This window comes from Mytilus galloprovincialis, chromosome 7, assembly GCF_965363235.1.
Source record: "Mytilus galloprovincialis chromosome 7, xbMytGall1.hap1.1, whole genome shotgun sequence".
In the NCBI taxonomy this organism is placed as follows: domain Eukaryota; kingdom Metazoa; phylum Mollusca; class Bivalvia; order Mytilida; family Mytilidae; genus Mytilus; species Mytilus galloprovincialis.
In genome coordinates this window covers 80111135-80137858 of record NC_134844.1, presented here as the reverse complement: position 1 = coordinate 80137858, position 26724 = coordinate 80111135, and the positions used below count along the sequence as shown (strand labels likewise).

At 31.6% G+C, this 26724-nt stretch overlaps 2 protein-coding genes across 6 annotated transcripts in view; both read left to right on the top strand.

The window, feature by feature from the left end:
* LOC143083773 (serine/threonine-protein kinase Nek5-like) overlaps positions 1-3905 on the top strand; it is a 33989-nt gene extending 30084 nt beyond the window's left edge. For all 3 annotated transcript variants that reach the window (XM_076260089.1, XM_076260091.1, XM_076260090.1), the window contains exon 18: positions 14-3905. In XM_076260089.1, the coding sequence (XP_076116204.1) occupies positions 14-83 (70 nt within the window). In that variant the 3' untranslated portion in view covers positions 84-3905. The remainder of the gene's footprint in view (positions 1-13) is intronic.
* A 4207-nt stretch (positions 3906-8112) lies between these two features.
* Positions 8113-26724, top strand: part of LOC143083772 (calpain-9-like) — a 31302-nt gene continuing 12690 nt past the window's right edge. The window contains exons 1-17 of one of the 3 annotated variants that reach the window (XM_076260087.1): positions 8113-8168; positions 9117-9549; positions 11902-11998; positions 12506-12575; positions 13171-13350; positions 13753-13825; positions 14615-14783; positions 15384-15467; positions 15731-15816; positions 16858-16935; positions 17718-17887; positions 19026-19159; positions 20567-20775; positions 21672-21708; positions 25564-25638; positions 26044-26137; positions 26600-26664. In XM_076260087.1, coding sequence (XP_076116202.1) covers positions 9170-9549; positions 11902-11998; positions 12506-12575; positions 13171-13350; positions 13753-13825; positions 14615-14783; positions 15384-15467; positions 15731-15816; positions 16858-16935; positions 17718-17887; positions 19026-19159; positions 20567-20775; positions 21672-21708; positions 25564-25638; positions 26044-26137; positions 26600-26664 — 2001 coding nt within the window. In that variant the 5' untranslated portion in view covers positions 8113-8168; positions 9117-9169. The other 2 variants (XM_076260086.1, XR_012980876.1) reach the window with 2 other exon arrangements.

The window sequence follows — 26724 nt, the reverse complement described above, 5'->3', positions numbered from 1 at the left end:
TCAATAATTGTAGGCAACAAGTAAGACATTCCATCAGTGGAGATGCTGCAGAACTGTGCCACCTTAGTCTTGATGACCTTTGAAAGAACCATGATGCATTCCATTTACAATATTCATCATGGATCTTTAGTTTTCACCTTATTCTTGAAGACTGTTGTTAGACCATAATGCATTCCATTTATCTTATTCAGTTTACAATAATGTAATAGTTTTGAAATTAGTCTTAATGAATTTTCTTAGACCATGCAGATATTTGAAGAAATGAAATTATTCTATGAATAATTTTCCATTTGTCCTTGACATTTAATTTGTTTTTATGAAATAATCATTGTATATGCTTTTTGTCTCGTCAAATTTACTACATGCATACAGTTAATGTTATCATCATTGTCTGGTTACTTATAGGAAAATGTAATGCATTATATACATAACAAGTTATAGACTATTTGCATCACAAAATTCATTTAAACTTTGTAATTAAACTATTATAGAAGTTGCAACAATTTCATCCAATTCCCCCCTTTTTAAGAGCATACAAGATTAAATTTTGTTTATATATATATTTATAAGATTCCAGTAAATAAATTTGCATTAATGATTAAAACAAAACTTAATAATAAAGAAAATTACTGAAATGATTGTTCTTTTTCTAGTGAAATATTGAAATTTTGCTATGTGAAATGTTGAAGTGTTGCTATGGTAAATGTTGAAGTGTTGCTATGGTAAATGTTGAACCAGAAGGAATCAAAACCAATTAAAGTGCTAATAGTATTTGTATACCCATTGTGTAGCTTTACTTTCCTTGCTGTGAAATTTAAGAAAATGGAGCATATTGATTTTGTTACTTTAAAGATCTCTTAAGAAATCTGTCAGAAATGGACCATTTATTTACACCTGCACCTAGATGTAAAAATGAAAAACTTTAAAATAGGACCAATATCTAAAAGATGTTGAAAAAAAGGAAAAATTCTCTTCGTTTGTAATGATAATTTTTATTTTGATGGGGTAAATTCTGCTTTTTAGCAGTCCATAACTAAGAAATCCACCATTATGAATTTGATTTATTTTTGGTGTGTAATTTCTCAGAAAATAAACTTGAAAGTCACATTTTGAGCCTCAAAGTGTTCTTTTTGTCAAGGTTGAAACCAATCTGAAGCGTACGAAAGATATTAATAAGTCTAGAGTTTTAAGTTTGACATTGTGAGTATACATATGACATCATATTGTTTAGTTGCTAAAGACAATGCAACAGTTTGGCGACATTTTCATTTATGTCATTTTAGGCCAAAATATTTGTTAAATGGTATTTATTTTGATATGCTGCATTAAAATGGAGATAACTGTATTGTATTTTAAGCTTGGCCTTTGTAAAACTTGATTTTGCTGTCACAAATATATGTTTACCTAGCTCTGCTATGTGTTGCTATGTAAACTCAATTTGCAATGATAAAATCTATCTTTACCAAGGTCAAGCTTAAAATACAATACAGGAATTGATTTCACAAAAAAACTTAGGACTAAGATTGATCGTAAGTCATAAACAAATCAGTATACTTATGATCAATCTTAGTCATAAGTTTTTTTTTGAAGCCGACTCCAGTTATCTCATAGTTCCTCTCATATAATTTCTGCAGTTAAGGAAAATAATTGATTAAGATATGCTTGATACATGCATTTTTCTGGGACCAAATTGAGACTAGTAACAAAAACTCATTGCAGGGTATAAAGTCCATGTAATAATTAGTATTGATTGAAATACATGTATTTGCATTTAAAGTATATTTATTTACTTATTTTTACAGAAGAATTTTGTTGTAATCCAATAGATATTTATATTTTTACAAAGAGTTTTTATGTTTTTTATTAATATTTGTTAAGTTGTGTTTTTGTTTCAAAGTGTGTTTAACATATATATATACATGTGTGTATTACTTATAGAATAGCTTATTTACTTATGGTTTCAGAAAATCCCAAACTAATTTTATCATGTCTGAATTACATGGATGTCAAATATATCAGTTTCTTTGAAAAAATAATTTTTCATTTAACAGGGTTGAATTTGGAAAATTGGAAAAAGTCATCTACTTTCACCTCGGCCTTAACATCATAAAGTTTTATTGTGATAATTATTTTTTTAACTTCTTTAATCTTTAAATATTGTTTAAAATCATAATTTAAGTTTGAAATATATATATATATATATATATTTTCAAAAACAAATGTGAAGTGTGTCTACCCCTTACAATTTATAACATGTACAACTTAAGTGCTGTTGTTTTTAGTTAAATCTAGTTAACTGCATAATATTTATAGATTGCATCGTACTTGAAATGAATAAATTCAATTTTCAATTTGTGAACATCAGATTTGATTGTTATAAATTGATTACATTGATTAAGTTCACAGTGTTTAGGAGTAAGAGCAGAAACATGTGGCCTTACAGTCATAACATGAACTGTGTATGATTACATTTCTTCCATATGCAGACTTACATTTTGAGCTAGTAGGAAAATAACTCAGCTCAGGTAGCTAGTCTAGAACAAAGCAGGGTATATTTTTGGTGTATCTGAAAAACCTCTCTAAATTTCCTTCAAAAGGATCACTCAAAAACCCAAAAATTTAAGCAAAGAATATATAAATACCTAAATACATGGGGAGCTTTTTAACCAATGATGCAGCTAAAAATGATAACAATTCATATGAGTTTCTTGATAATTTCTTAATTCTTCAACCAGGAATTGAATTAAACTTAAATCACATCAGTACCAAAGCACAAACTTCTCATGCTTGACAACTTCAGTATCATTTAAAAGTTGTCTTTATGCATTTGTATTTAAATAATTGTCTTCTGAAATAAAGCCCTCACTAATCAGTCATCAGTCATCCATTATGTTTATCAAAAATATAAGTTGGAGTGGCAGTTTAAATAGTTTTGCAACCATTATATCTGTGCATGTCTATGATGCATTCAAATATTATATTCAGTAAAGTTATGTTTTATATGACAATCATTGTTTTTATTTTGAAAAATTATCATTGTGTAATTAAAAGAATAAACAGCTCATTTTCAATTTAAAAATCAATTTAAAAAACAATGTCTGTATTTTTTTAAAAACTTTAATGGGAAAAGTAAAAGCAATCAGTTTCAATTTCTTTTCTGAAAACTTTATTCTTTAAATTTCATTTTTCTTGATATTAAAATAACTTCATTAGCAATGATATATGTTTAAACAATTTTTACCATAATAAGAAACTTATGTCATATTTAAGTGTGATTTAATCCATAATTCATTAAGTATGTACTTAGGTGAGGTTTTGGAATTTGTGCCAAATGTTCGGACTCCTTGGTGTTTTTCCATACAATACAATGTAAAATATTTTGCCCCATAACACCCATTTATTTTTTCATGTAAGACTTAATAGCTCATAAAAGGTCATTTACCAAAATTTTACAAGATTCTTGATTTTCTTTCTTTTGTTTTGAGACCCAAATAATACCAATGCAAATATAAGGTAAATGTCCGAGTCAGCCTTTTCCCCCCATATTTTAAATCTCAAATATCTCGAAAAGGAGGTCCATGACCTATCAATATTTTAAGCTAATCTTTACCTTTAATTGATGCTCTACCAGCTTATAGTATCAATTTTAATTTCTTAATTTCTTAATTTTTACCTAACCTTTCCTAAGTACATCCTTAAGTAGAAGTGTTATATCATAAAAAGAGGCTTGTTTTCAATATAAAAGTTAAATACTTCTTTCCTTATTCTCAGATTATCATTAGTATTTTAATCAAATCCGTCCATTTTATTTTTTTTATATATTTAGAAATTTTGTATTATATTGTGCTATTGTAAGGTTTGTCTCTTGTTTTGGAGGAGATAATTATTAAAATATCTTTAAAGATTGGTTATTTTTAGTTGTTTTTTTAAAAAAAAAAGGGTTTTTATGATGTGGATTCATTATAATTAGTTGGATATCTATTGTCATTGATTTTCCCCTGTATAGGTAATTAAACAACCAATTGAAATGTATCACAAACAACAAATTTTATACAGACATGTATATTCTGATTTTTCCTCTATCCACGAAAATTGGTATCCACAAAAATGAATGAATCCACAGTATTAAATGACTTGTCAAAATCGGAAATAAAGCAACATTTAAAATTAAAACAGAAGTTGTGGTATTATTGGCAATGAGACAGCTATACACCAAAGTTTAATTGGCGTAAGATTGGCCATTTCATAAGCCTCTAATGATTGCAACTTCATTTCTTTAACAATATCCTGTTATTTGATACAATAACAAGAATGTGTCCCCAGTACATGTATGCCCCACTCGCACTATCAAATTTCTATGTTCAGTGGACCGTGAAATTGAGGTGAAAACTCTAATTTGGCAATTAAATTAGATAGATCATATCATAGGGAACATGTGTATTAAGTTTCAAGTTGATTGAACTTCAACTTCATCAAAAACTACCTTGACCAAAAACTTTAACCTGAAGCGGGACAGACGATAACCATTCAGAACTAGAGATGATGTATTATCATCACAAATTTAGGTCATGATAGATATTGCTGATTTCTCTTTACTTTTATCTATCCTGCATTTGCCACCTATATCATAAGACACACTGACATTGTTAGCAGATGAAACACTGGCACTGTTAATAGCTGTATTCTTACAATATTTTTACAATATTTTTATGTTATGTTTTGTCTCTAAAATTATATTAATTACCATTAGTAAGAATAAATTATTCAAAATGCTTAAAAAGGCATAAGCTATGGACAACTGTTCAAGACCCTAATGGATAGTCCAGGTCGTTAGAAACGCCCCTCCTCCTTATCTGCTAGCTGTTGTCGATATAGATATCTAGTTGAATCGTTATGAATTGCTGATTGGTTAACACAATATGTATCGCTTTGGAAAAGATTTTATCAAAAGATGATGCACGTTTTTGATACACAGTACTTCTCAATTCGAACATGTTGTCATGGCAAAACATGAAGATTTGAGCAGTAATTAATAACTTATAGTAGAAAGTTATTACAAAAAAAGGACATCAAACATAGTCCCATTGATAATATCCTTTAAGATTGCATTTCACTTTGTTGATTAAAGTAGACCTTATTTCATTTCAAGGCAGAACATGCATGAACTATTTGTAACTGGATGGTAAGCAACCAACAATCAATTAACCTTGTGAACTAACACGTTAAAAATCCAGCTCAGCATGCAGTCGGTCTAGTACAAAGCTAGATTCATTTTCAAATTAGAACATCGTGAATATGCGTTAACTTTCTGCTTTATAATTAGCAGCCATACAGCATTATCATCAACCTCTTACATTCACAATGGTTGTCAAGTTTGATTTTGACGATTTCTTCTAATTTGTTATTAAGAAGTTCTGGCCCTTAATTGTTGTATGGGATGTATAATATATAAGTGCCAAGCCACTGGTCGGAATAAAAACTATAAACTGATATCTCGTGTTGGTCAATGACGAAACTGGTAGGATAGTTGTTATTACATTTTGGGAAATTTAATAATGTTGGACTCGCAACAATATAATTTATTTTTACAACATTTATGTTTCAATATTATTCTACGGATGACAATATATCCAAAGCAATCAGATTGTTTATTGATTCTTTGCATATAACTGAAACGAGAGGGGGACATTACAGTCTACAAAAAGCTTTTAAATTTTCTGGAATCAAGAAAGATTTCAAATGAGTTTCAGATGATTAAATTGAAAATGGTAAGTAGAATTACTTAAATGTTACAGCTAATTAAAGAGACATTTTGATTTTTAACGATAGTGTGTCCATCAGACATGCGAACATGGTGCTGGTGTCTGGTCCTGTGCCAGAGACAAAAACACACCGGTTATTGTGTGATTATCTCGACAGCTAGAATTTGATATTCATTCATTTACCAATAATATCTTATCTTATACTAACAATTGATGGTACAGTGATCTTAAGCCATGCAGTAAAGATGTAAATGAATTGCAGACTATAATTGACTTATTGTCGAGCCTGCAACTTTTGTTGCAGAAAGCTCGACATAGGGATAGTGATCCGGCGGCGGCGGCGGCTACGGCGGCAGTGTTAGCTCACTTCTTAAAAGCTATATATTTTAGAAGGTGGAAGACCTGGATGCTTCATATTTTGTATATAGATGCCTCATGTTACGAAGTTTCCGTCAGTCACATGTCCATTGTCCTTGACCTCATTTTCATGGTTCAGTGACCACTTGAAAAAAAAGTTCAGATTTTTTGCAATGTTAAATTCTCTCTTACTGTAAGTAATAGGATAACTATATTTAGTATGTGCGTACCTTGCAAGGTCCTCATGCCCGTCAGACAGTTTTCACTTGACCTCAACCTCATTTCATGGATCAGTGAACAAGGTTAAGTTTTGGTGGTCAAGTCCATATCTCAGATACTATAAGCAATAGGTCTAGTATATTCAGTGTATGGAAGGACTGTAAGGTATACATGTCCAACTGGCAGGTGTCATCTGACCTTGATCTCATTTTCATGGTTCAGTGGTTATAGTTAAGTTTTTGTGTTTCGATCTGTTTTTCTCATACTTTATGCAATAGGTCTACTATATTTGTTGTATGGAATGATTGTAAGGTGTACATGTCTAGTGGACAGATGTCATCTGACCTTGACCTCATTTTCATGGTTCAGTGGTTATAGTTAAGTTTTTGTGTTTTGGTCTGTTTTTCATACTTTATGCAATAGGTTTACTATATTTGTTGTATGGAATGATTGTAAGGTGTACATGTCTAGCGGGCAGATGTCATCTGACCTTGATCTCATTTTCATGGTTCAGTGGTCAAAGTTGTTTTTGAGTTTTGGTCTTTTTATCTAATACTATATGTCATAGGTCAACTATATTTTGTGTATGGAAATATTTTATGATCTATATGTCAGTCGTGCAGGTTTTATTTGACCTTGACCTGGTTTTCAAGGTTCATTGTTCAGTGTTAAGTTTTTGTGTTTTGGTCTATTTTCTTAAACTATAAGCAATAGGTCAACTATATTTGTTGTATGGAAGCATTGTTAGCTGTACATGTCTGCCTGGCATATGGTTCAACTGACCTTGACCTCATTTTCATGGTTCATGTTAAGTCTATGTGACAGTTGTAATAAAGCTTTAGATTTAGGAGTATCAACATAATATCAATGATTAGTAAAGAAGGCGAGACATTTCTGTGTGTGCACTCTTGTTTTGATATAAAGTTTATGTTGGAACTAAACATGAATTTTTATGTATTATTGGTCCCAGATGTATATCATGACAAGTTTGCAGTATCATTTGAAAATTTCATATATAATATAAAGTATGCGAATGAATCTACTTATTTCTATAGAAATCAATAATTTCTCGTTTAGTGATTTCATGCTTGATGAAGAGGTAGGTAGAATTAGTTCCTTTTTGTGTGGATTGTGGTAATATTAGTTAATTTGTCTATTAGTCAATCAAATAAGAGAGACTCGTGTTAGCGTATGTGTATACCCTGTGATTCTTTCGTCTATTATAGATTAAGTGCATGCACAAATATTTTCCGAAACCCGTATTAAAGCAACGATCCTTATTTACTATATATTTAAATAGGTATTCATTTTCAGTTTTTTCGGTTTCTATTAAGTGCTTTTTCCCCACATTTCCGTGCGGTCAAAAGTAGAATTAATAAAAGAATTAAAGCCGTCATACAGTACATGTACTCAGGAAATGCACTAGTTTTGAGGTTCAGTGCCTTTAACTTTCGGAAATTTAAAGAAGTAAGGTTGTTTGTATAAGTGTTCAGATTTGTTATTCTATTAAACAATTTGTAATTGGTCGTAAAAAATGATCACAGTTTAATCATTTTTTCCATACAAGATAACAGGGTTTTAATCAACATTTTCATTTGTATTTACAATAGAGCGATTATTTCATGCACCATGAATTTTCAATCATTTGTAAATTTTAAATAAAACAGAATGAACAAAATCACAGCCGTGTCCAAAACACAATAAAACACAAACAATATTTTGTTTATTTTATTTGTTTGTGAAAATATTTAAATAGTTTATATGCCTTTTTAAAAACTGATTATCTTGAATTAATTCATAATCTATAGAGGTACACGTTCGAATGAACAGGTAGGGAAATGTTCTTATAAAATTACATCAAAATTTATTGTTTCGACCAATTCAGAGAGTGTACAGTGATGGGTGTAGTTCGTTCTTCACAAATGCTTGCTATTGTATTGAGATATTTGAAATATTTGTCACTGGAATTATGGACAGAATTTGTAACAAATCAAAAACAACATCCACACTGAAATAATTATTTGTTGTCTTTTTTACAATAATCAAGTAAAAAAAGAAGCTCAAACATCGATGTGTATTATTGTATCTTTCTATCTGAAAGGTTACTGTCACTGAACTCGCTTTACATTTTACTCCGACGTGCATAACGTGTACAACAGGGTTTTGTTATTCCCCAAAGTGACAATCATCTTCCGATTTACCTTAATGAACAAAAATTTGTGTTTTTTCCTCCAATATTCACTAAAAAAAGAAAGAAAAATATGAACTGAGAAAAAACAACAAAACATGGCGGAATAATCCTATAATTCAACACTGGTAAACAGGATTGTCTCCAAACGCTAGTAGACTTTGAATATATACTTGTATTTTATGGTTAAGAATTCACAAAATTATTTATTATTTATACTTTCATATGAAACACCTGTATACAAGTTTATCCTAATATGGATAAGCCATTTTAAGTCGGTTAAGGTTACTTAAGTTTTTATCCTTAAAAATCATTTAAAATAATTGCCATTCGATTATTCAATAAAGTTTAAAACTATGAGGTGCTTTTTGCATTTAAATTCGTTAACAATGAGTATGCCAGTATTTTAATATAACACAGTGTTAAGAATAATTCAAGGCTAGACTTGTATTATATCGTACGGTATGTTATACACAAAGAAATATTACATTTTGAAATTGTATGAATATGTTTGCTTTACGAAACCTTGTTGTTTAATTTAAAAAATCTGCTACGTACAACATTTATTAGATGTTATATTGTTTATTTAGATGAATCTCAAGAATTTGTGATTTAACATTTTTGGAAATACTGTATTAGAAGGATGGATTTGACTTTAGAAAAGGAAGGTACTTGGTATGAACCGTTAAAAGACGAAAACGAAATACGAACGCCAAGATATAAACAAAACAATTCACCGCGTATTATTGTCCACAACGGCAGTGGTCCTCGCATTCATTCAAAAGCATCGCCAGCGTCATCACACAATAGTGTAAACACATCAACAGTTCGACATAATGGTATAATGTCACATTCAACACCTCGTCACAGTGCTCCATCTACGATCAGATCTCGTCACAGCAATCATATGTCATCGAAACAGCTTTTACGTCATAATTCATCTGTCAGAAGTGAGAAGTTGTTAGGTGCTAATCATTGGCGACCATCAACTTTTGAAAATATGAGGGACGAATGTCTGAAAAGGTGAGTACTAGTATTACTAAATAAACATGTTTCACTGCATTTTTTAGCTCACCTTTCCTAAAATTAAATGTGAGCTTTTGCCATCACTTGGCGTCCGTCGTCGTACGTCCGTCGTCGTCGTCGTCGTAAACTATTTCAAAGATCTTCTCCTCTGAAACTACTGAACCAATTCAAACCAAACTTCATCTGATTGATTCCTAGGGTATCTAGAATAAAGTTTGTGTTATAATTCCCATTTCATCAAAAAACATGGCCGCCATGGCTAAAAATAGAACATTTGGGTAAAATGCAGTTTTTGGCTTATAACTCAAAAACCAAAGCATTTAGAGCAAATCTGACAGGAGTAAAATTGTTTATCAGGTCAAGATCTATCTGCCCTGAAATTTTCAGATGAATCGGACAAACTGTTGTTGGGTTGCTGCCCCTGAATTTGTAATTTTAAGGAAATTTTCCTGTTTTTGGTTATTATCTTGAATACTATTATAGATAGAGATAAACTGTAAACAGCAATAATGTTCAGCAAAACTAGATCTACAAATAAGTCGACATGATTAACATGGTCAGTTGACCCCTTTAGGAGTTATTGCCCTTTGTAGTCAATTTTTAATCATTTTTCGTAAAACTTAGTAATCTTTTACAAAAATCTTCTCCTCTGAAACTACTGGGCCAAATTGATCCAAACTTGGCCAAAATCATCTTTGGGGTATCTAGTTTAAAAAATGTGTCCGGTGACCTGGCCATCCAACCAAGATGGCCGCCATGGCTAAAAATAGAACATTTGGGTAAAATGCAGTTTTTGGCTTATAACTCAAAAACCAAAGCATTTAGAGCAAATCTGATGGGGTAAAATTGTGTATTAGGCCAAGATCTATCTGTCCTGAAATTTTCAGATGAATCGGACAAACTGTTGTTGGGTTGCTGCCCCTGAATTGGTAATTTTAAGGAAATTTTGCTGTTTTTGGTTATTATCTTGAATATTATTATAGATAGAGATAAACTGTAAAGAACAATAATGTTCAGCAAAGTAAGATTCACAAGTAAGTCAACATGACCGAAATGGTCAGTTGACCCCTTTAGGAGTTATTGCTCTTTATAGTAAATTTTTAACCATTTTTCGTAAATCTTAGTTATCTTTTACAAAAATCTTCTCCTCTGAAACTACTGGGCCAAATTATTCCAAACTTGGCCACAATCATCATTAGGGTATTTAGTTTAAAAAATGTGTCCGGTGACCCGGCCAATCAACCAAGATGGCCGCCATGGTTAAAAATAGAACATAGGTGTAAAATGCAGTTTTTGGCTTAAAACTCAAAAACCAAAGCATTTAGGGCAAATCTGACATGATTAAAATTGTTTATCAGGTAAAGATCTATCTGCCATGAAATTTTCAGATGAATCGGACAACCTGTTGTTGGGTTGCTGCCCCTGAATTGGTAATTTTAAGGAAATTTTGCCGTTTTTTGGTTATTATCTTGAATATTTATATAGATAGAGATAAACTGTAAACAGCAATAATGTTCAGCAAAATAAGATCTACAAATAAGACAACATGACCAAAATTGTCAATTGACCCCTTAAGGAATTATTGCTCTTTATAGTCAATTTTTAACATTTTTCATAAATTTTGGTAAATTTAAAAAAAATATTTTCCACTTTAATTACTGGGCCAAGATCATTATAAATAGAGATAATTGTAGCAACAAGAATGTTCAGTACAGTAAGATCTACATACACGTCACCATCACCAAAACACAATTTTGTCGTGAATTTAAATGTGTCCATTGTTTAATATGCACAAAGACCAAGGTGAGCGACACAGGCTCTTGAGAGCCTCTAGTGTGAAAGTTCATATATGTTTTGCTTGCAATTGGCAATGAACATGAGATGACGATTTTGATAGCAGTTTATATACCGGATTGGTCACAATTTTGCTTATCTTTGGTTATGTGGTAAAGACTAATAATCTCTTTGAATGCAAAATAAAATAAATAGCCATCACATTCAGTTAAATTTTCACAAAAAGTTTGGTAGCAGTTTCTTTACGCAAAGATAAACTTATATGCTTTGGGCTAGTATCTACATTTAAAACACGATAGGGTAACATCGTTTTATATTGCTTAGTATAACAAAAGAACAAAAGGTACAAGTTTACAACATTGATTAATGGTCTATTTTGAATAATTTTTATGTTTGTGCTTCATTGTGATTTTGTAGCGTAGGACAGAAGTATCGCTATTATCAAACGCATGTATTATTCTTTAATAAAACTTAAGATATGTTTGGATTTTATTTTACATATAACACTTGATTTGTATATATATATAACAATTCACAATAATTAAATTCCTACAGCGGCACTTTGTACGAAGATCCTGTGTTTCCAGCTCAAGACAGATCGTTGTACAGACATCTAAGGCCGTATAAAAACATTAAATGGAAGAGACCACACGTAAGTTCGATTATTTCTGCAAGTGACAAAGTCACATGAAACTTTAATGCTGCAGGAGTTTCTTAGTATTTTTTTTTTAAATTGATTAATAGTGCGCCTGGGTAGAACATTTATATGATGCACCTGCCAATTTTATTATCAGTTGTCGATAATGTTAACAGTTTAGCAATATTTGAGTTTTCCTCTCAATGCACACATATGCCGTTGTCGCGTCTCCTTTTTTTAATGTTGCTATATCCAGTGTTTTTGTTGGATAATTTCAATTTTAGATAAACCGTGATTGACAAAATGTATAACCTACCAATAATTAAGGGCCTTGAGTATAGGTCGTTATCCCGGTACTTTAACGACCGGACCAAACCAAATACTTCAACAATTGGTGTTGTCTGCTTCTCCGATTCACACAACATTTAGTAGGAAAGAGCAACGACTGAACTTCTTTTAAATATAAATAGAAGGATAAAAAAAGCGCACATAAGAATGCAATGTATCAAACTCTGATTACAGGAAATAGTACAGAAGCCTACATTTGTTGTTAAAGATGTCTGCAATATGGATATTGAACCTGGAAAGCTGGGTAAGCTAGGACTAATTTGTTTTATTCGCACCCAGAAATCATTGTCAGACATATAGATCTATTGTTACTTGTTTTCATTTACCGTACGTAATTTTCTATTACAAATATTAGAATGACAGGGTTGTCAACGTGTGAACATCTAAATAATTCTTAGCTAGCCGCTTACTGTATTTTCAAAAAGAGCAATATATTGAAAGTTTGATTTTTAAACATGTTAAACCTGTTACAAAGGTGTTGCATTATATTTCAGTTTTTTTTTTATTAAGGTTGCAATGTTTAATCAATAAATCAATATGGTTAATGTATGGTGCCAACTTGATGTCACATTATCATAACACATGTTGTTAAAAATGTCTGTCGTTATACACATGCTATGTATATTGTTTTTATGAGGTTTAGTTTCGACCGGAAAAGCTTAAAATTTATATTTTAGTTTTGAAGCATTTTTCTTTCAGCTGAATATCAACAGTTTTGTAGTCCTTGCTTGTTCTTGTACGATAAAGTCTTTGTATATTTCTTTTGTATTGACTGTCATGTATATGCCTAATCTTGATTGAAAGCCCACACACATGATCGAGTCTTTATAATTTGCCAGGTGACTGCTGTTTGATATCAGCGTTTACATGTCTTGCAATGGCACCAAAATTACTTCAAAAGTGTATACCATCTGGACAGGATTTCCATGACAACTATGCCGGAATATTTCACTTCCGTTTTTGGAGATATGGTGAATGGATTGATGTTGTTGTTGATGATAGACTACCTACAATTGATGGTATGATAAACTTTATACAGATTCAGTCAATACGTTACCAACCACAGGAAATGAAATATTACCATAATGGTGATATCAAGCTGTTTTTGTTTTGGTATTAAGTTTTCCATTCTTTATCTGAAAAAGTCTTATTTTGACATCTAAATAGTTGTTCGGTTGAATATGGCAATTTACATTTAAACTGAACCGAGTTAAATTTAGTTTTGATTAGCGTAGGACAATAATTGCAGATATAACTACATGTATAGATTCTGTAAACATGTATGATTTGGTTAACTTTGAACCAGCAACGCTAAAAGTGTATACTAGTACTTTTTGTCCGTTTGTATATCAATGTATGCCTTAATATATGATAGTGAACATACCATTCGAAGCTTGATTTTCTCACAACATTCTTTGTAGGTCATATACTGTATATGAGAAGTTCAGATCCCCAAGAATTCTGGCCAGCTCTGTTTGAGAAAGCTTATGCAAAGTAAGTTGCATGAACTACTATTTGTTTAAGAAAATTTTTTAAGGATCTTGCAATCACTACTCTTGAAAGCTGATGAATTTAATAATAAAAAAGTACCTTTACAAATATGCCATCCATAATGCTTATTGGTATTTTGCACGAGAAACAAAGAGATGTACCAAAATTGTATCTTGTATATTTTAAAGAAAAGCGGCGAATTTAAAAATTACAGTTGCCAACTGCTATGATGCTATTTATCACATTTTTTGAATGTTTTGAAATCCTAAGGCTTTTCTACCTCAGGCATAGATTAACCTAGCTGTATTTGGCAACACTTTTAGGAATTTTGGATCTCAATGCTCCTCAACTTCGTACTTTATTTGGCTTTTTAAAATTTTTTGGATTCGAGCGTTACTGATGAGTCTTTTGTAGACAAAACGCGCGTCTGGCGTATATATAAAATTTAGTCCTGGTATCTATGATGAGTTTATTTCCAAGTTTTAGATACGTTGTATTCGATTTGTACTATTTATTTCTTTTGGTCAAGGATTTCGACAAAATAGGAGCGTCAAAATTTATAAAAATGGAACCTTTTCTTTAATAGCATATAATGTGTGGTTTACTTAAAAAGTGTGTTTACTAGGCTTTATTTCATGCTCTTTCTTTCTTTTTCTTATTATCGGCAATTATCTTTCAAATTATTGAACAAATAAAAGTAGTTCTATTCCATCTTATGATTTGTTAAATTCCAAATGTTATGTCGAATTAAAATTGAAAACTTAGTTTTAATTCCACATGGGGTTTTAACAGGTTATATGGATCATACGAGAGTATTCATGGTGGAAGGATAAAATGGTCACTTCAGGATCTTACAGGAGGGATAGCTCATTCTCACAGCACTACAGAAAGTATCAGACATTTACTGACAGTTGTAGATATAGCAATGTCTCAGGCATCGTTGATTGGTGCTTACATATCTGTAAGTTAAAAAATGTTTATTTTTCTTATCTGGAATAGTTTGGTTTTGCAGATGCTAAAACGTAAAGAAAATTGTAAACCGCGAAAAGATATGAACATAAGATCAGCAATCAGTGATTTAAAATTTCAATATTTTAAGTTTTGCCTCCCAATATGAAATAAGGAGATGTAGCATGTCCAAATGGGATAATCATCCACCAAAGTTCAAATGAAGTAGATGTAAGTTAATATAGGCCACCTTACGACTGTCTACTGTCCAAAAACCCACACCCTACAGTCTGCTATAAAATGTCCGGAAATGAAAAATATGAGACAATTCAAAAGAGAAATCTAACGGCCAAATGTATAACAAAACAATTTACGATAATAAAATATGACAGATATGAGCCAACGACAACTACTGAACACTGTTTTGCAGAAGTCATGCTTTAAAAGATAGCCGATAAAGTTACATTACGATATCCGTTTCACTGATACGTTTTATGATAAAGAACAACAATTTTGACATTCCTATTTGATTCCTGTGTTATATGCTTTGTTTTGATGGACATCTTACTTATTCCTTGTGTGTTCTTATATTGATGATTTCTCTTCATTTCAGACGTCTGTTACAAACAACCAGCCCGGCGTTCTGAGCAATGGACTAAAGACAGGTCACACATACAGAATATCCGGTTATGCAGAGGTATGGTAAAGCCAGCCAAGCTTATTTTGTGTACGAAATGATTTTTTTTATGTCGCTATTGGTTTACTTTAAACAGATTAATTAATTTTCATTTAGAAATACTTATTGAGACGACTTAGTATTGGTGTATAGAACACTTTTCCTTAAAATTTATTAGAAGATTACAACTCCAGTGTCCTGCCCTAACTTATTGCAATTATGTTTTGATATTTAAATATAGAGAGTCAATGAGTAAAAGTGTGATACCTGTTACTATTTGTTAGATTCCAGTGACAGGCGGGACAGTCATATTACTAAGAATGAGAAACCCATGGCACAGTGTATACTGGAATGGCGCATGGAGTCGAAGGTAAAATACTGAATTTTATTGTTGTTGCTTGTCTCACATTGCCTATATGACTAATACAATATAGACATTATCTTACCTATATATTTCGATGAATATAGTTGATTATAAACAACCACGTGGACACTGTGTATATTTCATTTGGGGTTAGTCTGCGTGGTTTATTTCAATGTACGTTTAAGTAGTGGTGTAACCTCCCTTTGTTAAATCAAAATGGTGTTAAGGAAAAATTGAAAGGTTTCAACAGGCGAAGAAATTGATGATCAACGATTGAACTAAATTTATAAAACACATTTAAAACTATCAAGTTGTTATTGTTGGCGTTTGTTTTTGTGTAGACCAATACGAAGTATTGAAGATTTGATCACTTTGATCTGCCCCTAGTCTAAATACCACATAATAAGATAGTCGGTAAGATAAATACGTTACACAGTGTGCTATTGACCTAATACGATTTATGTGGGTTCAGAAAATTCTATATGGGAATTCGATTTGTAAGTTCGAATATAGCCCTTTGGTACCACTGCTCTTTCACCCAATGAGGAAATCGATAAAATACTTCAATTTAACCTTCTTTTTTTTTTTAAACAAATGACACAATTATCAAAACTCAATTCACTGAACACTGATTAAACACTAATGGCGTGCATCTTGGGTAACCACATTTATCAAGTCTGGAACACAGAAGTCGGTTTCAAAACGTAAGTATTGATAGTTTTGAGAAGCAACAAACTATAGGTAATAAGCGTTAAATACAAAATAAAGAACTGGCCACCAATCACAAAGTTGTAAAGGTAAAATCGTTTTGTTTTTGGGATTTTTTAAATATTGTTACCATGACACTTTGGTGGATTTGCATCAGACAAGTTCTTAATTGTTTTAATTCGTTGAAGCTATCATTAATTCATTGTTGGTTGCTCAAACCCCGGTGGCAAATGTTTGATGCATATTCAGGACCCCATACGCATGTATGAGGTCCTGAATATAATAAAACAAAAATATTATTCGATAATCTTTCAATTTATTCATAAATGTTTTATTAAGGTCTCCTCATTGGAATGTTTTGAAACAGAGTACAAAAGAAAAGATGAATATCGACAAACTGTTGGATGGGGAATTCTGGTATGATATTGTGACAAGTGCAACTAGAGTTAATTAACAAAAGAGAAGTTTTCAGTTAATCGTTTTAATAAATTTCAACATAAATTTCGAAGGCTCTGAACTGAATCACTTTTAAACTCAGAAATCATTCCTGCACAAAATATATCAAATAACTTTTTGAAAGGTTATTATTTACTTTTTGATGACATTTTAAATTTTATGATTCCCTTTCCCTCATATGATAACCAGTAACAAAGAGCACTACAAAAAATATAAAGAACAAATATAACCCGTTAGGTCTTAATTATACCTTGTAGTCCGTCCGATTCTACTTCTCAAAATTAAGAAAAGGAGAAAATCATACCATTGTTTTAAAAAGTAAAATCACAAAAAAACTCCGAGGAAAATCCAAACAGAAAGTCCCTAATCAAATGGCAAAATAAAAAGCTCAAACACATCAAACGAATGGATAACAACTAAAATATTCCTCATACCAACAAGCAGAAACATATGTCTACAAATCTTAAATCAATGTTAGTACATACAATTTATCATTAGACATGCTTCTTTTTTGCTAGTTATCCCCAACTCTTTACACTAAATTCTCATACATCATTAATCTAGATAACATTTTCTATTTAAATAGATATTTAAATATTCTCTTAGAATGTTCATTCAAAAGTTATACTTAATTGTGAGTTCGTTCATCCTGTACGATTGGGTATCTATTTAGTTTTTTATTTGACTGTATTATTTAATATTCATTTTTTATTTTTGAAATTTGTTGAAAATTTTGACTGTAGGATATCATTTATTGATTTCAAAAACATATTTACGGAAATTGAAATATGCCACCTTGGTCCAGAGAGCTGGAAAATGGAACAAAGTATTCAACATCGTGGTGTGTGGTTGGCGTCTGTGGCACATAGACAATGGAGACGTGGAATAAATGCAGGCGGGTGTGTTAAACCAAGTAAGAAAAAAAACAAGACATTCAAAATGACACGTTTCATATTTTAATCTATTTCGAGATGTCTTTATTTGAACGTTTGAACTTGAAGACTATCCATATGGAAAGTTAACATTCATTGCACAGACCCTAGATATTAGAACATTGAACATAAGATTAATCAGCATCGTGTGCAACAAAATTGATACTGTAATGTTAATCCGAAATTGTGTCATAATTCACATATAATTCAATATGCGAAACTGTATCACATTTTTAGGTATGATGACGAGTGCAACGTTGTGAAGTAGAATTAAAATACGGTACATAAGTAGTTAAAAGACGAGAAATGCCGGTAACATCATGAAAAACAGAACGAAAACAAAACGATAAAAATGCATGAGTCCTGAATGAATAACACGAGAAATGCCGGTAACATCATGACAAACAGAAGGAAAACAAAACGGTAAAAATGAGTCATCAATGCATAACACAGTCCACAACACATAGGACAGCTAGTTCACATATTATACTACCATCAAAACGGATGTTGTTTCAGCTTCTGCGGAATGTTAAGCAGAACATACCGTAATGGTTTCCTCCACCTTGTTTTATTAAGCAAATTCTATCATAAAATAACTCATCATAGATACAAGGATTACAATTTTATATATACATACGCCAGACGCGCGTTTCGTCTATAAAAGACTCATCAGTGATGCTCGAATAAAAACATAAATTGGATTTAGTTTAAGCAATAAACAAGGAACTAGGATTTTGAATACGAAAATCGGATCATGCACATTGTCATTTTTGACAGAGAGATTCCTTATACGACGATCATATTTACGATTGCTAATTGTTTGAAGAGATTGGCAACCTTCAAAACACGAATCCAATACTATTATATAGAAAACTAAAAACCTTGAATATTTATCTAATAGAACCCCATATCCCTTTCGCTACATGATAAATACCATCCATGGCATTTCTTTTTTTACTAACAATCCTTTTTAAGTAGAACATTTAGTGTTCAAGCATTGTGTACAAATTCTTGTGTACAATTATCTCGTCATCAAGCATATCATAGAAACTATGGTTAACGAACAATTATTAAACAACTCAGTAACAATTTGAATAAATAATAATAATATGTTTCAAGGTGTGATGTGCAACAACAGCCAGTTTTATTTGGAATTAGACAAACCAAACACCGTTATTATTTCCTTAATGCAGAAATATAAGACAACTGACGACCAAAGACGCTACCTGCCTTGTAGTTGTCTTATCTATAAGGTAAACGAATATTATTGTTAATATCCATTGATAAAAATTGAAAACAACACGTTTAATAATTTCTGGGTCCGAAGCGCTTTTCTGGATTTACCTTCATCAGGAACGCTCAAAGATTAAAAGTTTCGTTTCGTTAGTTAATATTTTTGTACGTTGTTTTGTTTGTGTTTTATTTTGTTGGCTTGGTTTTACATACTATTGTATTGCATTCTATGTAAGAATGAATGCATATTTAGTCATCAATGGATATGTTCGACCATGAAACGGAATAACAAATCATACATACAATGTAAGGCGTATTAATTAGAACGGCAAACGCGCGATTTGTTGACATAATAATATGTGGTGCACAAATACAATTGATAGATTAAGCGTCTCCAGTTATGGATGCACCACACACCAGACGTAGTCCCACTTGCCAAAGTAGGAAATAGAATCGGTGAATAGATCGATCAGACACCTACACGACACATATACATCGAATACAATATAAATAGCATGATATAGCTTTTCCATAGTATCCATGATACATACAGAAAAAATCGTACTGTAAGTAAATAAGTAATTTTTTATTATAGTGACATGTGAAATAACAGTTTAACAAAATACAAATATATTATATAAACAATAAAATACACCTGAACCATTTGGTCTATAAGTCACTTTCAAATCATAAAACGTATTTCTTTGATCACGGATTTCAAACAAAGTAATGAAAAAAAAAGAATAATTTAATTCAAAATAATTGATTCACAATGAAGAATTGACTTAGTAAATGTCCAGTTGAATTACTAATACATTAACGTATACTTAAAATGCCTGTAAAGTCGAAAAAGAAAAATCCTTTTACAATATTATCATAAAAAGTAAAATAATATAAATACTGAAATCCGATGAAATTCAAAACGGAAAGTCTCTAATCAAATGACGAAATCAAAAGCTCAAACAAAGCTGAAACAAATTTCAATCGAACAAATGTTAAATTCCTGACTTTGTTCGGGCTTTTGATTATGTCGAAAATAGTGGGTTGAACCTGGTTTTATAGCAAGATTAACTTCTCACTAGTATGGCAGTCTCATGATTTATTAAAATTCTTCATCATTCTAAATATAAAAAGACACACATACTTGACCAAACATGCATTCAGTTAAATGTCATTTTTAACATGTTTTCCCCTCTAAAATCTCTATCTAGCAAACTGAACATTAGTCTCATACATAAGTAATAATTAAGTAATTCTACAGCTACCTGTTTAGATATAAGCATAACACACCAAACTAAAAGCAATTTTATTCCCTTTAAAGCCGCATTTGTTTATGTTAGTGTGATTCGCATGTATTTGGTTTACTTTTGATCAGGAAAATGACCACAGTTATATTGCATAATTCATCATTTGCTTGTACGTTGTAGGTACCGCATGACGTTAAAACAAAAATGAGCGCCGAATTTTTCCTCTATAATAAGATATATGCCAGTACAAAATTTATCCAGGATAGAGAGAACGTCCATACATTCAAACTTGGAGAAGGTTCATATATGATAATGCCTGTGACAGAAATTGAGGGACAGGAAAGCAGATATATGTTGAGAGTCTATACTGCGGGCAACTCTATAATTAGGTAAATATCAACGATTTTCTTTTGTGTTGGTTTCTATTCTGTTCTTTTATGTTTTATTTCATGATGTTTTCATAACCATATCTTCTGCCGTTTGAACATTTTTTGGCATAAACCCACTTTTACTAACTAACGATTTTTTACTATGGACACGTTTCTAGTCCTACAACTGAATTTCAACTAAAAGGCACACATTATTTTGTATCGTAAACAAATCTATGGATTTTGATATACATGTTTCCTTCCTCGTTTCTGCATTTATACCAAAATTCTATTTCTTTTCATAAACGCAGATTTAAAGGTAAACGGTAAAATTACATATACGAACAATTATTCTGATAGCGCAGTGCGATTCTAATATAACAGATGAATTATTTGACACATTAACATGGTTATGTGCTACATGAGGATGTTATGGAATAATTGACAATGAAGGCATGTACATTTAATATTAATTGATGAAATATTTGATGATGAAAAGTGCATTTGTGACATGAATAAAACGAGATTGTGAAGAATCTAAATAGTAAGCCAAAAAAAGAAGAAAAAAAAAACAAAAGAAAAGAAACAACAAAACATCGACACTATATTTGTTTACAAACAGATACCAAACTATATAATGGTTAATAGAAAATCTTCAAAGCATTTTACAAAGATATTTTCAATGTAACTCTTTTATTGTCGTCAATGAGCTCATGTACAAAATCATTTACAAAATCATTTACAAACCGTTAAATAGTAGTCTTTTAATTGATTGTATTTTTAATCTAATTGAAGTATTTATATATATATATACATCAACAAATATATTCCAAATTTTAGACCTATATTTGTTAATTCAATCCAGACGAAAAATATTATTCATTACCAATAGATAAAACTAATTAAATTTTCTTCAGAGAGTTAGACGACTTAGATGGATTTAAGGAGACCCAGGTACGGTATTACATATAGTTTTAGTATTTGTACTCGAATTTTTGGTCCTCTTCAACTTTATACTCTATTTGGCCTTTTAATTTTTTTATTCGAGCGTCACTGCTGAGTATTTTTTAGACGAAACGCGCGTCTGCCGTAAATATAAAATGTTGATCCTGGTATCTATGATGAGTTTATTAGATAATACAATATACAACAAAGGAGGATTAAGAATAAATTGTCAAAGGTAGCAATACACAGTTAGGAGTTTAGTTTCGCATTTTGGCCCCTGAGGATTTTTCAAATAGGAAAGTTATTGTGTAATAAAATTCATTTTTAGACAGCTGAGTGTTAATTTAGCCTTCAAAGATGGTTTATAAGAGCACTAAGATTATTTTTTACATGTTTTATGGGCTGTTTTCTGTTTGACAATCCGTATTTTCATAGCTAGACCGGCAATCGCTCCAGAAATTAATGTAATGTTTACAAACACTTTTTTCTACACGAAGTTTTTGACGCAATTTTACAAAAAAATGAGATGAAAGACATATGATTTTCATTGGATTTGCTGAATGATATATGTACACAGTTTCAGAAAAGGTATTACTTCAAGCTATTGAAATTCTACTTTTAGTCAAATTTTGGGAAATATTTGACATCTTTTCCCCCCTTTTGGCAATATTTTATTACAAATAAATGTAGATTGTTGCCATGGATACACCCAAAAGAAATTATATTTTACCATTTTATATACTGGATATAAATTCTATGGAAGATTCTGATTACATACATATGCCCATATATGACACAAACAGGAAGCTTGATATTGCAAGAAAGCAATGAAAAGGGGATGGTAAAATTTATAAGGGCAAATTTTAATATTTTTTCCTAATTGTTTATTGCTACCAAAGATATAAAAAAAGAAAACAACACGGTGTAATTTTCTTGCGTCCAATGCGCTTTTCTGGATTTATCTTCCTTAAACCTGAAAACTGAGTATTTGAACGCCAATGATGTATAAGAACCTAAACAGTTGAAGAGCTATATAACCAAAAAGGACTTAACAAATAGCCAAATCCATAAAAGGCAACAACACTAACAGAGTGAAATCACAGTAATTCTTAACATAAGTACAATGCAAATTAAAGATTGAGCAAACAAAACAACATTAATTACTTCTTGTTGAGAGTTTCTTGCATTTAATACATTTAACGATTATTCTCTTTTTCCAAAATGCCTGTTAGAAATATAGAGTGACGCAGAGTTTCTTCATTATACAATTTGCTTTCTACTTTAATCATCTTTATCTTAGTATGCCTATGGAGTATGGAATTAACGTAGAAAAAAAACCCAGAATTTTACTATATATATGTTTTTTTTTCAAATAATTGTTTAATACCCCAGTCCCACTAGGCAACGATCGCACTACGATCTGTGAAAAAAATGCAAATTTTGATGATCGTAGTGCGATCGTGTAGATCGCAGTAAGGTCGTATCACGGTCGTGGTGAGGGCTTCAAGATCGTGAAGAGCGTGGCCAACTTTGAACATGTTCAAAACAATCGTGGTGCGGTCCTGGCGAAATCAGGTCGTAGTAGAAGCGTAGCGAGAGCGCACTTAGATCGTAATAAGATCGCAAAGGTCGCTGTACAATCGTAGCGAGAGTGTAGCGAAAGCGTGATTCTATTTGGAGAGACTGCGCTATGATCGCACAGCGACATTATCACGACCTCACTACGACCATCACGTTCTCACTGCGACCCAACTACGCTTCCACAACGACTATACCACGCTGTTCACGACCATATAGTACGATTCTAGCACGCCCTTGCCGTCCTCATCACGCTCTTCTTACGACCTGACTACGTTCACACTACGACCATCATTCTCATTGTCATTTTCACATAAAATATATAAAAAGCTCCCTATATTTTGTTTGTTTGAATGTAATTATCCACTTGCTCTAACGGCTAAACCAGCTTCTCGTTTTTATATAGATTAGACCGTTGGTTTTCCCGTTTAAAGGGTTAACCCTAGTAATATTTTGGGTCCTTTATAACATGTTGATTGATGTGAGCCAAGGCTCCGTGTTGAAGGCCGGACTTTGGTCTATAATGGTTTACTTTTATAAATTGTTACTTGGATGGAGAGTTGTCTCATTGGCACTCATACCACATCTTTCTATATATATATTGATACATCTATGTGATCTCTGCTATCGTTCACTAAAATATCGTCATTGAGCTTTATGGACCAGCAATAGGTTGTAATTTAGGTTGGATTGGTCGGTCCGACGTCTCTGCTTGATCAGGATTCGTTACTTTGCTCCCTCTGCCTCTACATCAACTCCTACCACCATGCCCACGTGTTCTGGTAGATTTTGGTGGCATAACTGTATTGTTTCCGAGAAATCTACGATTTAATCAGAAATAGAAGGAATTGAACTGTATTGATATGGAACACGATGTTGACGTTATTGCTGAGAACGTAGTACGATCGCGCTATAAACATAGTATAATCGTGGTAAGAACGTGTTATAATCGCAGTAAGATCGTGTTGCAATCGGAAAACTCGTGGTATGGTCGTAGTGAGAACGTGAAGAGCGTAGAAAGATCTTGATAAGCGTAGTGAGGTCGCAGAATAAGCGCGGTGAGAACGTGGTATAATCGTAGCGGGATCTTTGTAGAAGCGTAGAGAGGACGTAGTAGCATCGCTAAAGCAACGAAAATTTACATTTTCATGCCGCTCATACCGCGACCTCACCACGATCTAAATTTATTTTAGATCGCGGTGAGCGTGGTGCGATCGTGGTCTAGTGGGACTGGGGCTTAACTTTAAATGACTTTTAATTGAACTTAATTTACATAGGTAAATGGTAAAACATATAGTACTTCGAAGTGCTAATACATAGTACATGTACTGCAATTGATTTCGAAAAATTGATTATACAGTTCTTTTTGGATTGACTAAACGTTACATATTTTGTAAAATATTGAAAACAACACGATATTAATTTCTTGCGTCCGAAGCGCTTTTCTGGATTTACCTTCATCAGTAACGCTCAAAGCCAAACATTTGAAATCCGAAGATTTATATGTGCCGAAACCGTTGAAGAGCTATATATATGTCAAAAATACATAAAAGAAATAGTCAGATTCATTTAACGCCAACTTTGCCTGAGGGAGTTGAAACCTTAGTTTCTTAATAATTTCTAAATTTATAAACGAAAATTTAAGTAAAGTTTGTTCAATCATGTCAGTACCGAAATACTGACTACTGAGCTGATGATACCCTCGGGGACTGATAGTCCACAAGCAACGGTATCAACCCAGTGATGTAAAATATTGAAAACAACACGTTCTTAATTTCTTGCGTCCGAAGCGCTTTCTGGGTTTACCTTCATCAGGAACGCTCAAAGCAAAACATTTCAAATCCGAAGTTAAATGAGATGAATATTGAGATGGATACTAGTATTGAAATATGTCATGTTTTTTATTTTTTTAGAAATTGCCTGATTCTTAGACAGACAATTAAAACCTTTAGCGGATACAGAAATTTTGCTTTAAATGTTTCAATATCGACAGTTAATTACATGCGTTAAAAACACAATTCCTCAAAAGTGCCCAATTAATATTCCACCCCGATGACAATTTACGTCTTTAAGAGAGTTAACTTATTATTGGCATTTTATTGAGAAGACTCTTTGCATATATTACAACATGTGACACTGTCTTTCACAATTAGAATGATACCGTATTAGACTTTCTACAATTGTCATTTGAATCGATTTTGAATCCTTTAATATTCTATATTTTAACAAATACAATGTATAGAAAACACAATTTTAATAATAATGATAATGTATTAATAATTCCAGAATGGTCATTCATTAGACTGGGAAAACATCAACATGCTCAGAAGACAGCTTATGACCACAGCAATACAAAACAAGGTAAGCATTTGCTAAAACGTGACGATTTCTACAAAATACAAGAAGAAAACGAGAACTTCATCCTTTTAAGTGTTTTTCTGCACGGAATTTTGAATGTTTTGCTTGCTTGTTAATTATTGGACATGTATTATTTGACTCCAAAAACTTAGTATGTTGCTTTCTGATGGTGATGGGTTGATTGAAAACAAGACGTTAAATGAAAAGTATAAGCAATTTACTGATGTTATTAATCCGTTATTTCATCGGAAAGTAAGTAAGTTAAAACAGTTTTTTTTTGTATTGATTTATGAACAACATTGTAAACTAACAGGCTCTTTTATGACACAACATTAAACGTTTATTTTTAAATTTACTATTTGACATTAAGGAATTAAAACTAAAGATTAAAAAAAAATCTTTTTGTAGTATGAAGAAATAGATGCATCTAGACTACAGAAGGTTCTTGCAACGCCTATCAAGGATAAAATTCCACTTTTATGCTGTTTTTCAGAATCTAAGAGTAAGTCACTTATAAAATTATTGGAACCAGGTACCGTTATATTGAATATTCAAAATCTTTTTTCCTATGATATAAGTAGTTTAAACATTTTTAGTTTAAGCATCATGGTTAAAGAAAGTCCAGGAAAGATGTTTGGATTCTTTTTAAGACCCTTTTGCTTAGATAGTTTCTAACGATTTTTATAATTATCAAATTTAAAGAAAAAAAATTATCCAAAGACTATAAACTGTGTAGTAATTTAGCAATAGTTAGCAGGTATTAGAGGTTCAATATGCATTACGATAACTATATATTATATATGTATTGCACGATTAGAATACAATAGACATGATAGAACCACAAAACAGAATGAACGCATTATTTCTTTATTTAGTTTTGAAATGGTTTATTTATTATTGTTAGTATTTTTTTAATATTGATGCCATACATATACCCTAATCATTTAATTTTATCTTATTTCAGTTGTAAAATTTAAACCAATAAATCTTTCCTTAGACACATGCAAAGCAGCTATAACTATATTTGACGTATCCTTTGAGAAATATTGAAATGTCTCATGCTGTAACTAATTAGCATACTGTTGGTTC